Raw genomic sequence first — 16,179 nt, forward strand, 5'->3', positions numbered from 1 at the left:
ATAGGGGACAAGGAATTACTGGCCATCAAGGCGGCTCTGGAGGAGTGGCGACATCTGTTGGAGGGGGCTATATTTCCTGTTACTGTGTTTACCGACCATCGGAATCTAGTGTTCATTCAAGAGGCCCGTTGCCTTAATCCTCGGCAAGCCCGCTGGGCATCCTTCTTTGCTCGATTTGACATGAAGCTCACATTCTGCCCGGGAGCCAAGAATGGACGTGCTGATGCATTATCTCGCTCATTTGACGATTCCGATCGTTTAAGACCATTGGTTCCGCAGCATATTATTGATCCTTCTAATATCGTAGCCCTTACTAGGACCAAAACGTCCTCTCCTCCTCCAGGCCGGTCATTTGTGGAACCCCATCTCCGATTCAAGACCTTGCAGTGGGCTCATTCATCCCGCATTGCCGGCCATGCTGGAATAAAGAAGACTACATCGCTGCTTTGCCGACGCTTCTGGTGGCCTAATGTACGTGCCGATGTTGAGAGATTTATTGCTTCCTGCACTACCTGTGCTCAACACAAAACTTGTAGAAGAGTCCCGGCAGGCCTTCTTCGTCCACTTCCTATCCCCGATGCTCCTTGGGAAAGTGTGGCCATGGATTTTATCACAGACCTACCCCTCAGTGCAGGGTTTACCACTATCTGGGTGGTTATTGATCGATTTTCGAAGATGGCACATTTTATTCCTCTAACTGGACTGCCCACGGCCAGTCGTCTGGCAGATATCTTTATCAAGGAGATATTCAGACTACATGGGTGCCCGAAGGAGATCATTTCGGACCGCGGAGTCCAATTTACATCCCAGTTTTGGAGAACCTTTTGTAAGAGAGTAAACATAGAATTGAAATTCTCTTCGGGATACCATCCGCAAACCAACGGACAGACGGAGCGAATCAATCAGGATCTCGAGACATTCCTCCGCTGTTTTACCTCCGACAACCAGAATAAATGGTCTCAATTCCTTCCTTGGGCGGAGTTCTCCCATAATCAACACATTCATGAGTCTACCGGATTCTCTCCGTTCTTTATTGTATACGGAAGTCACCCTGTGTTTCCGGATCCTTTTCCAGTGTCCTCTTCACCGGTTCCAGCTGTAGATACTCTTTATCGGGAATTTTCTCTCATTTGGGCTAAGACTAAGACGGCTTTACTCAAGGCTACTCAGCATCACAAGATCTTTGCAGATCGTCATCGGAGGGCCACTCCTCTCTTAAAGGTGGGAGACCAGGTATGGCTATCCACCCGGGACCTAAGACTAAAGGTCCCTTCTATGAAGATGGCTCCTCGATTTATTGGCCCGTACACCATCATGCAAGTCATTAATCCTGTATGCTTCAAATTGAAACTTCCTCCTTCTCTGAGATGTCATAATACTTTTCATGTCTCATTACTACGACCACTGGTACTCAATAAATTCTATCGACCTCCCGGTCGTCCCCCACCAATACAAACCTCTTCTGGAACTGAATTCGAAGTCAGTCGGATCTTGGCTTCTCGCATTCTTCGTGGCAAACAGCAATTTCTGGTCCATTGGAAAGGATTTGGCTCAGAGGAGAGATCATGGGTGGACAAACAGGACCTTCACGCTCCTAGAATTCTCAAGAAGTTCCTTCAAACAGGAGGAGGAAGAGGAGGGTATACTGTCAGGCGCCGTCCGCACGGCCGCCTGACTGTATGATCGCGCGTCTGGTTGCTAGGCAACCAGACGCGTCATTTCCGGATCCTCGGCCGCCTGACCTCTGCAGACAGCGCGACCCGTTGCTAGGCAACGGGACGCTATAGTGATTCCCGGCGCTGAGGATGACAGCGCTGCAGCGCTGATTCTATTGGAGCACTCCAGTATTTAAACCTTCTCTGGCCCTCCTACCAGTGCCAGAGTATCAGGTCTTCCTGCCTCCAGCGTTTCTGTGTACCAGTTGCTATATTGTTCCTGACCTTCCTCGTGCTGCCTGTGACCCTTTTGACCCGGACCGTTTGACCACCCCTATCTGGATTCTGCCTTGTACTGCGCTCCCTGTAGATTACCGACCCGGCTTGCCTGACCATTCTTCTGGATTTCCCTTTGTACCTCCTACTTGAACGTTGCCGAACCGGCCTGTCTGACACTCCCTTGTATCTCGCTGTGGACTCTAGGAAGGACCGCGACCTGCGTGTCCCTGCAGCGGAGTCCATACTTCCTTGCGGGGGTTCCTGGTGAATACCAGGGGCACGTTAGACTCCGCGCCTTCCTCTGAGTTGCGCCAACAACAGCAGGTACCTTCTACCAGTCAAACACCCACTACAGTCGTGACACCTGGCTCCTCTTGTGCCTGGTCTGTTTACCCTCCCTTAGGATGTAAGCTCGTATGAGCAGGGCCCCCTTCCTTCCTGTCTCCATACCTGTTCTTCCGCTCCGTCTTTACTGCATATTACTGGCCGGAGTTTCTGAAGTATTGGTACTTTTTGTTCATTGTTCTGTATGGTTTCACCCTGTATAGTCTACTGTTAGTACTGTGTGCGGCGCTGCGGATACCTTGTGGCGCCTAACAAATAAATGATAATAATAATATATTGGCAAAGCATGCTAGGACTTGTAGTTTCACAACACCTGGACTGTCACAGGTTAGCCAACACTGATTTAGGGTCTCAAAATAACTTTAAAACCAAAATGTGAGAATTTTGCTCATAGGGAATAAGTAAGATTGATTATTGATCATTGTTAATGCAGATAAAGCTAAGTAATATAGCGTAATATGTATTTTTTTTTTTTAAATTAGACTTCGATTTTTAAAAAACAAAATCGCAAAATAAAAAAATATTTTGTTTACTCTCAAAACATCTTTTTCACGGATGTTTTAAAAAATATATATTTGCAGCAATGTAACATTGTGAATCAATTAGACAAAAATAAAATGATTGACCCATTTCTACAAATAGCTGTGTGAACTATACCATGGGAGATTTGCTCATCTCCATTTATAATGCGGTGTGGATGCATACTTCGCCTTATGGGAATATCTGCAGTGGGAACTGAGCAAAGTCATTAATCATCATCATTTATTTGTAAGGTGCCACTAAATTCATACAGTCAGTATAATAAATCATGCATGCAAACAGCAAGTACATATGAGGTTTATTTATACGGTGCTGATATAAGACAGATCAGAGATGGCCCTGCTTGTGAGACTCCCTCAGTTATAATCTATAAATTACACAGGGGCATTTATAAATACAGCACCTGTCCTGGAAGTTGAATCTGCGTGTTCCATGCAGTTCTATTGAGGATACTGAATTTTACGCTTTGTATATGTGTATATATGTGTATATATGTGTGTGTGTGTGTGTGTGTGTATATATATGTATATATATATATATATATATATATATATATATATATATATATATATATATATATATATATATTATGAAGTATATTTATATATAAAGTATGTACAAGTCTTAACATAAATATTATGCAAATATGCCAAAATACCAACACACTGCTACCCATAACACCTCATGGATACCGAACACCTTTTATGCAGGCGTGCTCTTTACCTGTGCTTTCCTCTGATTTACTTATGTGCAGATAATACTTATTATACATAAGAAGAATTTCAACTCTCTTTTTTAAATAATAAACTCCAGCACAAGCATCACAAACTAGGGAAGATACTTGGATTTACCATTACCAAATGGATACATTTTATTGTACAAGAAAGTGGAATATGAATTAGCTTCCACTAATGGTGGGGGGAAAAAAAACAAAAAAAACATTGTGTGCTTTTTTTTTTTAGTTTATAAATGTCCATCACTTTTACCTGCAATGGTGTTATGGTTTACTGGACTTAAGGTTAGAAAATGCTTATTTTTAGTTGAACGACTCCAATTAATGTATCTGCTGACTCGCGCCAAACCAGCCACTGTATTCATTGTGCAAAGCTTATCGGTCTTACCATCATCCACAATGTAATCACACAGCAAAAAAACAAATTATAGGAAGATCAGCGACCCATAAGCAGAATTCAGTCATCCTTAATTAAATGTCTGTGTTTATCTAGCCACTCAACATACTGAAAATCACAGAACAGTCCAAGTTAACTATTTGCTACCTTTGTATATCAATTATAAAAGTTGTATATTAATTAATCATTTGCATATTGGAAATATGTAATCAGAGCTGAATTATATAGGGCCATGGAGATGGAAAAATAGAGATGTTTCCTATAGCAACCAATCAGATTCTAGCGTCATTTTGTAGAATCTGATTGGTTGCTATAGGCAACATCTCTACTTTTTTAAACCTGCAGTATAGTAAATATACCCCACAGTATCTGACTCCCAACAAGGATGGCTTTCTATTTCTTTCTGGAACGCATCTTTGTATATACATTGTAAAAGGCTTCAACCATTTACATTCTGGAAACAGGTTTTGATCAATAGTGTTTTGTTTTTTTATGTAGTTCAACTGCAAATTAAATAAATCTTTTTTTTATTTGATACTGAGGCACACAAACATGTTTTTAAGACTTTTTTTTTTTTAATTTTCAGAACTGTTATTATGAAACATTTAAATTATACATAATGCCAAAATACACTTTCCTTAAACATTCACTGTCATAGTTGGCTGCATAGAGACCATCGACAAATGTTTGTATTTAATGTTCTGGGTGCAACAGCATGCTTATTAAAGAAGAAAATACTATACCGCTTGATATTGTGTATAGTATGGTGTGTTATAGTTATGAATTGTGTGCATTTTTATTTGTCTTAATAGATGCATGAGGTCTTGCCCAGCAATGGTATCTTGTAATCCATTTTTATTTAAGTACTGTTTATCCCTTAACTTGAATGTGGATGCTCCTGTTTTGAGTGTTGTTTTTCATTTGCATGCAGGTGTTACTCTTGTAGTCATAGAAATGTCAGGCTAATGTGTTCTGTAAGTCGCTGCATGTATTTCGAATTTTGTTTTTAATCATATATTAAATTCATGATAATTGAGAAGTAATTTGCCTTCATTACTCGATGTTACAATTGAACGCCATACACATACTGAATTACTGATAGTTGCTAACTGTCCCTATTAACAGTTCCAAGTTTTAAACATTTGTCCCTGGGAGTTTTTATCACTGCATATATTCCCATTTTGTTAATCTTGACAAATTACAAATATAATTCATTTTATTCTCTGTCCCTGTAAATGTTTTTTGACTATTGACAACTAAGCACATACTGTCTAAAGAGGGCATGTGCCGGTTCTGAAGAATTGTCTGCCCTTCTGAGAGCCGAGTGGGGGGTGCTGGGAAGGTTAGAGTGGCATCATCAGGCCCTTACCCAAAATTTTTTATGGGTCCAGGTGATACCTGTAATGCCCCTCCCAGGGAGTTTGCAGTATTCAGTCTATGTTCAGATCCCACTGACATCACAAACCAGTCATCATCAGGTTTGAATGGAGTAACGTGATTAGCTGGTTGCCTAGTTCAAACTACTCATCTGGGCCAGACGGCATAGCAGTGGGGGGGCCCCGTAGACTAAAGCGGACTAAATGTGATTGGCCTCCTGCATATGTAGAGTCTGCAGCAAAGGCAGATACTAGATACACTATGTTATACACTGTATCTTGCAAATTATTTCACGTAGAAGAGGGGTTATCGTTGCTCATTTAACCCATAAAAAGTCCACAAACAAATAAATTAATATAAACAACACCAACTTATTTTTTTGAATGTGATAAAACATTTTCTGATTTAAATCGGGCTTAACCATTTGCAGACTGGTAACTGCCATAACACTGACCTCTCAAAGTGTGTGGGACTAAGTGCATTCCGACAGCAAATACAATTTAATGATAATGACCACTTTGTAATGATGTCTTTAAAACGGCCTTCTGCGCAGATATTTTTTTTTGTGCAGACATCATTCCCATTTCATCCCTGGCAACCTATTTGTACGTGAAGTCACACCTTATGTCAAGCACCAATGTAAAATGGGGAACAGACAGCCCTTCTCCCCTGCCTTCCCCTTCTCTTCTAAGTCTTTTGTAGTAATTATAATTGCTAAAAAAAGAGTGTTTTACTCATACAAGTCAGTAATCTTGCATGTCTGTTAGCAATAATATGGCAGTTCTCACTTAGCAACTGTAAACAGAGCTGTTCTGTCATGAAAAATATATATATAATACTGTTTGCCCTTTACGTATTAAAACAATAGATTGCTTTTGCTCTAATTTAAGAAAACCTGTATTTATTCTGTCTTCTCTTTATTGTAATCAAAACTATGTAATGTGAAATTACATTTCATTTTGCACATTGCATTAAATTATTTCATTTGATAATAATTCTCTTCTAAAATACATTTTAATTCTTGGTATAAGGGAATATTTTTACCGCCAACACTAGCAAAGTTATATGTTAAAAGTAAAAGCTAAATGTGTTACGTTTTAACAAACAGAAAATCAGCTGCCTTTTTGTTGCTATTATTGAATGTGAATTTTACTACACACATATGCGTAATTTAAAAAAAAAATCCAAGTTCCAGGTAACTCAAACAGTATTCACCAAATCTAAATTCTATTATTGAACGCTCTCATTGTGATGTTTGCTACGGCAGGGTTAGAGAGTGTTTATACTAAATTTCTATACTATATATTAGTTGTGATGATATTCTATAGTGCCCCTATGTTGGGTAGATTTGTTATGGCTTATAGGCGTCACTGTTGCTATTGGTGTTTATGAAGTTGATTAGTCGACAGTTGAAAGCTCTGCATGATTATTAATATAATCAGATGGTACTTTGCTGCTTTATAGCAACTAAAACTCATTCCAAATTGTACAACCTTTAAACAATGCATCTACTAAGACAGTATCCTTATATTAATCAACACATAGAGTTCTATTATATATTTTATATATAAATATAATTATATATATGTTTTTCATTATTTTATTTTTAAATAATTGATCCCCTTTGAGGTAAAAGGTCATTAAATGACTGTGTGAACAGTTAATGAAACGATGATTGAAGTAATTTATAAGTTTTTTCCCAAAACTTGTCCACATTCCTAATCCACAACCAATTTGTTACAGAACGCTTAACATCAGGCACATTACACTCATTTTGTAACCAGTCCCTCTCTTTCCCTCTCACCCCTCTCCTCCTCCCCCTTCCAGCCAATCATCTTTGTATCGGACAGAGCAAACAGCAATAAGGAGTTGAGTGTGGATGAAGTGTCTGACGAAGAGAAGAACAAAAAGGGAACGGATGAAAAAGAGAAAAAAGATAAGGTCATTGTGCCTTCTGTCATTCTGATACCATTGCTGGGCAAGACTGTAGGTCCGAGGCTGTTTAGTGATTAGGATGTGTGATAGGGTAACTTGTCTTGCTTGATATCTATTTTTTACAACATCAGATGTTTCTACTCATCACAGGTTCTTCTTTGTAACATCTCCTACGCTATTTCATAATACACCTAAAGCAAAACGTTATTTGCCCTTGAGTATTGTTAGCTGTGTATATGTACGATACAGGTACTGCTGTACACTTTACCTGCACATATACAGTAAGAGATTTCAATGGAAAGTTACGCATCTAAAACATTTATGGCTTTCAGTATTGAAAATAATATTTTATCTGTAAAATGTGTTTGCTGTACAAATTTATAGGGTACTCGAGTATTATTTTAATTGTTTGTGTGCTCAAATTTCGACTGGGGTTACATTGTCTTAGATAATGAATTGCATTCATTATTCAATACTGGGGCACACTGAGGAGCAGGATGATGAGGAAGGGACAGGGCTAGAACATCATGTAGCCAATTGGAGCATTAGAATGTTAACAGCACCACAGAGTATTTTAGCTCTGCCAACTCCTGCATATCCATATGCAAGTTTGACATAGGCCAATATACTACCGTTCCGATAAGTCTAATATTCCCTGGTTGGGAAACAACTGTTAACTAAGAAGTGTATCCTTTAAAAATTAATTCTGGCAATCCAACCTTGAGTAAAAGTGTTACCCAGATGCACCTCCTTGCGTAGTTGGCCCAGTTCCTGTGTTACACCAGTGGCAGTAAGTAAGCCTGGGTATTGTAACCTATAATATTCTATATCATACATATCTGTTCGTCTTAGAATATGATCAAAGGTAACAAAATATGTACAGTAAATTCAAAGGAATAATGCACAGGCAGCTATTATATTATATAGCCCTTACAAATAATAGTCTGATATTTCCTAATAATTCCGTTTTAAAGATGTGTTTGATGTCTGAGCACCTTCTTGTATTCAATCATCATCTCCTGCTTGCCCAGGGTATCCTCCGTTTTAAAGTGGGTGGGAATAGGACAATTCGGAGCCAATCAGATCATCAAAATGTTGATATTGTCATTGATTTGCAAGGTTGGGGGAGAGGCTGTTCAGACGTGATAGTCATTTCTTAGATGGGTAGTGACACAGGAGGAGGCGTAGATGGGAGTTAATGGGTGTTAGGCACGGGTCAGAGGCCGATCGATGAGGGCGGGAGCAATAGTATTTCACAATAAGATTTGGGATGTATACAGGGGTGGGGATATTATGACTTTGCGTGCAAGAGTGAGTAATGTGAAATATATTTTAGAGGATATGAGGAACCAGTGTAGTAATTTGAGTTATGTGGTAGATGTCTATAGGTGATCGATTTTGTGGCAGCATTTAGAACGGATTGAAGTGAGGACGGATGTGTTAGGAAAATGCTGGAGAGGAGGCGTTTGCAGTTGTTGAGTCAGGGGTTGATTGGACAATCATTTCTGCTCTTGGGTAAGAAAAAAAACATTCTAGCAATGTATTAAAGATGGAGGTTACAGGACTGCAAGAGAGACTGGATGTGATGAGTGAGGCAGATGGCAGAGTCAGGGCTGGTATCAACACAATGGAATTCTGAGACTGAGGAAACTGTGGTATTGTTGACAAGGAGGAGGTCAAATTGTGTGTCCACAAGTTGGTAATGGATTTGGTAATTGAGGGTAAATTAGTGAATTGGTTCACCAAGAGAAGAGATGTATGGTGAGAAAACCAGAGGGTCAATAACAGAGATGAGGATGTGCCAAAGATAGAGACCCTGAAGGAGCAATTGCATATAAAGGAAGTGAACCAGTGTCACAAAAGCCAGTGGAGTGACGGGTGTGCAAGTGAAGAGTTAATAATGCTGAATGCTGCAGAGTGTTCCAGGAGGATTAGTATAGAAAAGAACCCCATAGACTTTGCTTTACGTAGATCATTGATCAGTTTTGTGTGGAGAGTGATGCTTGTGACATAGGCAAGGAGGAAGTCAGACTGGGGAACAGATAGTGGAAGCAACATGATCCCCCAAAGCAGTGGTAAAGCTACTATCACACCGATCCAGGAATAGTGTCATGTCAAGCACACGTTTATATAAATAGATAATTCTTCCAGTTTGCTATGGATATAATAGATCAGCACAGAGGGGGGTTGGAACACTACTCTTTTTCAAGCTAGAAATGTGCCAGCTTTCATAGTACTCAAATCACTCTCTAATATCAACTTGCAGTGTTTTAGGAGCTTAATCGCTCCCGATCACTTCATCAGTATTAATTTGACCAGTAAAATCTGATTATTTTCTGATCTTCCGTCCTTAATGAGAAGTCGGCCTCAGTCAGTGGTTCATTACCTAGAAGACTGGAAGCTAAGGCGAGAATTAAGTTAATTTTGTACCACATTTGTTTTTTATAATATATCTCCTTTTGATTGCTTTCATTTTGTTAACACACTCAGTATATTTATTAGAAGAAAATTAAATATAATAGTTTTTGGTTGTTAGTGCACAATATATTTGCAAACAAAGACCAATGTAATGTTATAGTATGTTTTTTTGCTGAGGTAATGTGTTGTAATAATGTGTTATATGTATTATGCTATGTCAAGGTTTGACATTTTTATCGTGATTTGAGGAAAGTATAAAGAACTACTAAATATGAGAAAGAGCTTACCAGGTCTTGGAGAAATAAACACTAAGCTTTCCATTCATCCCTCTCTATATCTTGTTATTTTCTGCAGACCTCTGGTAATACTGCCAAAGAGACTGAAGAAGAGAAGCAATTCAGAAACATCTTTCAGCAAATTGCAGGGGATGTGAGTATTGAAACCATTCATATCGTAAGGCTCGTTCACATCAAAATGTTTTTGGCAGTTTTAAAACTTCATTTAAAGCTGCATTCCCAAATAGCCTAGGAGTTATTACTGCTCGTCACTTTTAAATAGCTGCAGAAGGAGGTGTGTGCTGGAGAGCCAATCAGAAGTTGCATTATCACAGAGATTGTGGATTCTAATTGGTCCTCTCGCACACACCCACCTCGCAGTGTCACATGTACCGGCCAGGGCTGGGAGACAAACTTATAGAGTCCTGAGAAAAATAGTTGCACGGAGGAGCCTCACTTGTATAAGTGCCTAAAAATTACAGAACACATTCTTCCCTATGGAGGCTCTGAAGAGTAGAAGTTTGAGCAGAGAAATAATACTTAATGCAATTTCTTTTAATATTGGATACAGAGCCATTTGCAGTCCAGGGAAAAAAAAAGAAAAAAGCTCCCCATTTTTTCCCCCTCTGTCAAAAACAGTTAAAGTTTTGGGTTGCCGTACTATAGATCTGAAGGTGCCTTTAAAAGATATTACTTAAAAAACTGCTTGTGATGTTTTTCGAAGTGCAAACTTTTAAAATGCACACTCTGGACAGTGGTGGTAAAACGAGGATTGTGTGTGAATATAAAGAAAAAATACATTTTTTTTTAAGTAGAGAACTGTATGCCTTTGCACCTCGTTGCCCTCTAGTGGCTGAAACTCCTTGTATGAAAAGAAAAATGATCATTAAGAATTTTTACATTTTTTTTTTACATACCGATGCCCAGTGTTAATTACCGCTCACACTCATCTACAGACATCCTGTTCTGTTAATTCATACTATACATTTGTGTGTACCTTTCAATTAAAAAGACTAACACATCCCTCGTCGTTTGGCAATTTCCACTTATAAAATCTGCTTTGCAGAAAACCAGTGAGTTAATTAGGAAAATTAAAAAAAGTAAAAATAGAATCTTAAATCAACAATCGTATTTGGATTTCTTATTAACATTTTTTTAAAAAAATGTATAACCCTGTGAATGTTATGCAGCACTTGCACCTTAATCATTACCATGACATGCCTTTACTGTATGTAGACATGTAGAAAAATTATATTTGTTAATGTAAGAAACCTGATGTAGAATTCTGCAATGGGAACAGAGAGAAACTAATGTGTAAATGCAAAATAAATACATTGAATTGAGTTACGCTATCAGACATGTTATATTTAATGGTTTTACTAGCAAGAGATTTGGAGAGGAATTTATGTGAAAATTAATAATTTGGAAATAAAAATGTGATAACTATAGTGTGTGTATGTAGATGTGTCTGTATATCACATATAATTGCTTCATTTTCTCAACCAAGCTTTATTAATTAATGATGTTCTTATTAATCAGTTTATTTCTCTATTAGAAAACTTTACTAAAGAATTGCACTAATTACTCAATTTATGTTTTGCTCCTTTTGTAGGATATGGAAATTAGTGCTGAAGAACTTCAAACTGTTCTGAACAAAATAGTAAATAAACGTATGTACCTTTCTGTCGATGATATTTATGTTTGCAAGGACCAGTGTTTTAAGCTGAACACCTTGGAGAATAAGGCAGTCATGTCTATAGTACTGAACTGTTTATAAGACCTACAGTACAACATTGCACTGGCTACTTGCAATTTCTAACCTTTTATTTTTAGAATTTCTCACCTTATCTAAAACTATAAAAATTGTTGTAAACAAACAGTACAACAGAATAAATATGAGACAGATACACTTACTAATAATAACTGTAGTTATAGAAGCATAAGCAGCTACACTAGGGAATCACAAACACCTTTCTTTTCAGTTCATATTCACCAGTTGATAACATGGGGCCTGATTCATTAAGGATCTTAACTTGAGAAACTTCTTATTTCAGTCTCCTGGACAAAACCATGTTACAATGCAAGGGGTGCAAATTAGTTTTCTGTTTTGCACATAGGTTAAATACTGACTGTTTTTTCATGTAGCACACAAATATCAACTTTAAATTTCAGTGTACAAATAAGCTATCAAGTATTTGTGTGCTACATGAAAAAACAGTCAGTATTTAACTTATGTGCAAAACAGAATACTAATAAGCACCTCTTGCATTGTAACATGGTTTTGTCCAGGAGACTGAAATAAGACGTTTCTCAATTTAAGATCCTTAATGAATCAGGCCCATGATTTGTAAATATTTGCCTTGGGTTTCAAAGCAGGTTTTCCCCTAACGAAGCGCCTCTGCTGCACTAACGGTGGTGTCACACAGTCGCTTTTCACTCCCCACTAATAGCACAATATCTAACTGCTCCGTACTGAGGTTATACATTCCTGAGTAAAACAAAGAGGTGGTCAGCAATTTAATCACTAGAGTGATCTTGAAAACGCTGACAGCAGCGTTTTTGACAAGCGTTCACAATGCTCAGTGACAGCACTATTTAATTGAAATCCATTATTTAGAACAGATCCTGTCACACATGTTTAGGCCACTCACTATAAGCTGAGCAGTAATAGCGCTGAAAGTTAGGCATTAGTTTTTCTTAAGCACCTGTGTAGCACCATCCTTAGATTTTACAGTTTCTAAAAATTACCAAAGTTCATATAAAGGTGCCCTATTAACTGCCCTCCCCTCCCAGTGATTTTTTTTTACATTACATATCAGTATAATTGGTGACACTACTAATATCTCATGCATGGTATGAACTATGCACAGGCCAAGGCAGGCATATTATGTACTTAGAATTTCAGAAATTGTGCGATACATGTAGACTGTAACTACAACTACCTTTGTGTTCATCTTTCCAATGAGAAGTCTGTATACCAGAAATGATCCTTTAAATAAAGGCTGCAGTAATAGAGTTTGCGGGCAAATGTGTTATATTACACTAGATATTTTAATTTAAAGTGTACGCGTATAATGAACAATTATTTTTTAATGTTCTACTTTATCACACAACATACCCATCGTTACTGTGAAAACAATTGTATTTTTTATTTTTTCCTGCAGACAAAAACCTGAAGTCTGATGGATTCACTGTAGATTCTTGCCACAGTATGATTGCTCTTATGGATGTATCCTTATCTTCAATGTTGTCTAATGAATTGAAATTAAATATAGTAGCACATGTTAGTGACAGATGTATTTATGGTGTAACTGCAGACAAATATGTTGCCTTTCCTTCAAATTCAGAATGGTTTGTGTTTTCTTAAAAAAAAAAAAAAATATTCAGACTTTGTTCAATGGACACTTCTATTTATCTGTGAAAGTTCATCTCATATTACTGACCTATTTTAAGAAATAAGTTGGGCTGTTAATAGAATTGCATGTTACAGCACACTTACCACCTAGTGACAATTAAAAAGTAAGCACCTTTAATATAGAATTATCCTTGCCACACATTTGCAAAAAAATATACCTTGTATCATATTAATGAAACACAAAGGAGTGATTTATTTTCTTATTCTCAAAATACAATCTAACTGAGCAAGACAGGTCACCAAATCAAGCATTAATGTAAATTTGCATGCAATTGCATATGTCTTTAAATATTTGGCTTTTTGCTTGCTCAATTTGAGCCTTCCCAAAAGGAATATCAATAGCAGTTAAAGAAAGCAATGTTACTCCTTAACCTGCCTTCCTCACAGACAGATGGCTGTGGGCGATTGAACCTGCTGGAATTCCAGCATCTTTGGAAAAAGATCAAGCAGTGGCAGGTAAAGTCCTGTAGAATTGTTACTGCTAGAGTGTAACCGCATTACCTGGAGATTGCAGGTGGTAACAAAGAAAAAAAAGATACATTTAGTATATTTTTCAACACAACTTTGAGGTGCCAAAAAATGGGAAAACAATTTGTATAGTGTCCGAATGGCACATAGTAGGCTGTATTAATTTTGCTGTCTAAAAGTCTACTTCATCTGGATGAATGGAATTTTTTTTAGGTATGTTTATTTCCTATTTGCTTTTGTTACAAGTAGTGGCACAATTTAAATTTAAAAATGTAATGTTTGGTTCTTATGGCTGGCAGCTCACACAATTGGGATGTACCCAAGTAATTACATTTGTTGGGGGTGGGGGGGAGTGGGATTTGGGTCAGAGAAGAAAACAATTCATACACATAAAGGAGATGTTTATTGATTAACGTTATTATTAATTTTTATTTATAAGGCGCCACTCAGTGTCCGTAGCGCCGTACAGGGACAAACAAATACAATACAAGGTGGGACAGCACGGTACAGTAAACAATAAGCACAGTAACTCAGTAAGCTCAAAGCGCAGCTAGAGAGAGGGGGGAGGGAAGACCAGCAGGCGCCGGAGCCCAAGAGGGAGGGCGCGGATGACGGGGAGACCCCCAGAGGGGTGGGGGGAAAGGTAGCTGAAGAGCAGAGGTAAAGGTGTAGGAAACAGGAGGAAAGATGGCCCTGCTCAAGGGAGCGTACAATCTAAGGGGCGGGGTAGACAGACAGAGAGACACAGGGGTGAGAGGGAGAGAAGGGGGAACGGAGGCAGATTCAGGGGAGGGGAGAGGCAGAAAAAGGTAGGAAGTTAAGTGGGAGACTGGAAGGCTTGGAGAAAAAATGTTTCCTTCCAAACCGAATGTCCTCAGAAATCATGACATCCAGAAGATAATGTATGAAGCCAACGACCATCCTGCAGCTTAGCAAGATCTTCTACTGAAGCCTGCGCCTTGTGAGCCCGAGGTCACCACTTCTCTTATGGAACATGCCCTCAATATCTTTACCATTTAACATTCCTTTACTCTTGCAAGCATGCCATTGGAAGATGCTTGATCTTGCCTTGGACAGAGCGTACAAAGAGACGGTCTGTTTTTTTTTACATTCTTTGTTCTGGAGAGATACACAGATATTGCTCTGACCAGATGTAATATATGCAATTTTACCTTCCCCTCATTACCTGGCTCTGGATACAGAACTGGAAATACGATTTCTTGGTTCACATGAAATTTAGAAAGTACTTTAGACAAGAATGCAGAATTTGTTTGTAGCACCACTTTACGTGAGTGTATGTTCAGAAAAGTTTCTTTGTACCACAGAACCTGCTGTTCTCTCGTTCTTCTAGCTGACATGAGGGCTAGAAGAGTGTTGCCTTGAGTGTGAAACATTTGAGCGATATTTTCTGTAGGGGTTCAAAAGGTTCTAATTTTAGAGCCTCTAAAACCAAATTGAGATTCCAAGATGCCACAAAACATTTTATGCAAGGGCAAATTAATTTTGCGTCTTGAAATCACCCCTTGATTAGATTGTCTGATATCAATCTTGTGTCCAGAAATACACAGAGGGATAATACTTGTACATTCAAAGGGCAAGGCCTTTCTGTAAACCTTGCTGAAAAACATCCAATATCTTTGGTATGTCAGTATCCAGTGCATATATTAACTTGGACCTGCACCAACATATAAATATTTTCCATGTAGTATGCTATGCAATTTTTTGTTGCCTGCAATTGTACTTTAATCACTTTGTCAAAGATACCTTTACTCTTCAACAGTGAATACTCACTCTCCACACCATCAAAGAGAGATTCTTTGGGGCATATTCAATTAGCTTTTGGATTCGCGGTAAAGCGCCGGAACAGCCGCGAAACGTAATACACGGTACCGCAATAACGTGGATTTTCGTTCACAGCCCATAGGGTTGCGAACGAAAATCCGCGTTAATGCGGTACCGTAATACCCGCAAGAACGCGCACTTTTCGCGGCAACGCGCGTTACCGCGAATCCAAAAGCTAATTGAATATGCCCCAAGGACCCGAATGTAGAAAGTCTGGAGAGTTGGTAGAGGCCATGGTTGCTCCCAACACTACTGCGAACCATGGTTTGCAAGGCCAAAATGGCAGAATTGCTATTACTTACTGCTTCCCTCTTTACTCTTCATTGAGTGTGCAATTAGAGGAACAGGAGAGAACACATACCAAAGTTTGAACTTCCAATACTTTGGTAGGGGCATTTATTCCCTCTGCTTTTGAGTCCTTGTGATGGAAGTAGAATCTTCTTACTTTGGTATTTTGACTTGTCACCATTAAATCCATCTGTGGGACCTCAAACGTCTCT

The 16,179-nt window shown here is 38.5% G+C and overlaps 1 protein-coding gene across 6 annotated transcripts in view; it reads left to right on the top strand.

Annotated features, from left to right (window-relative positions):
• The window catches only part of CAPN3 (calpain 3), a 111,831-nt gene that overhangs the window by 87,387 nt on the left and 8,265 nt on the right, over positions 1 to 16,179 (top strand). For 5 of the 6 annotated variants that reach the window (XM_075192441.1, XM_075192438.1, XM_075192440.1 and 2 more), the window contains 5 exons: positions 7,154 to 7,267; positions 10,034 to 10,108; positions 11,567 to 11,624; positions 13,119 to 13,183; positions 13,757 to 13,825. In XM_075192441.1, coding sequence (XP_075048542.1) covers positions 7,154 to 7,267; positions 10,034 to 10,108; positions 11,567 to 11,624; positions 13,119 to 13,183; positions 13,757 to 13,825 — 381 coding nt within the window. The remainder of the gene's footprint in view (positions 1 to 7,153; positions 7,268 to 10,033; positions 10,109 to 11,566; positions 11,625 to 13,118; positions 13,184 to 13,756; positions 13,826 to 16,179) is intronic. The other variant, XM_075192442.1, reaches the window with a different exon arrangement.

This window comes from Mixophyes fleayi, chromosome 12 (assembly GCF_038048845.1).
Source record: "Mixophyes fleayi isolate aMixFle1 chromosome 12, aMixFle1.hap1, whole genome shotgun sequence".
Taxonomy (NCBI): Eukaryota; Metazoa; Chordata; class Amphibia; order Anura; family Limnodynastidae; genus Mixophyes; species Mixophyes fleayi.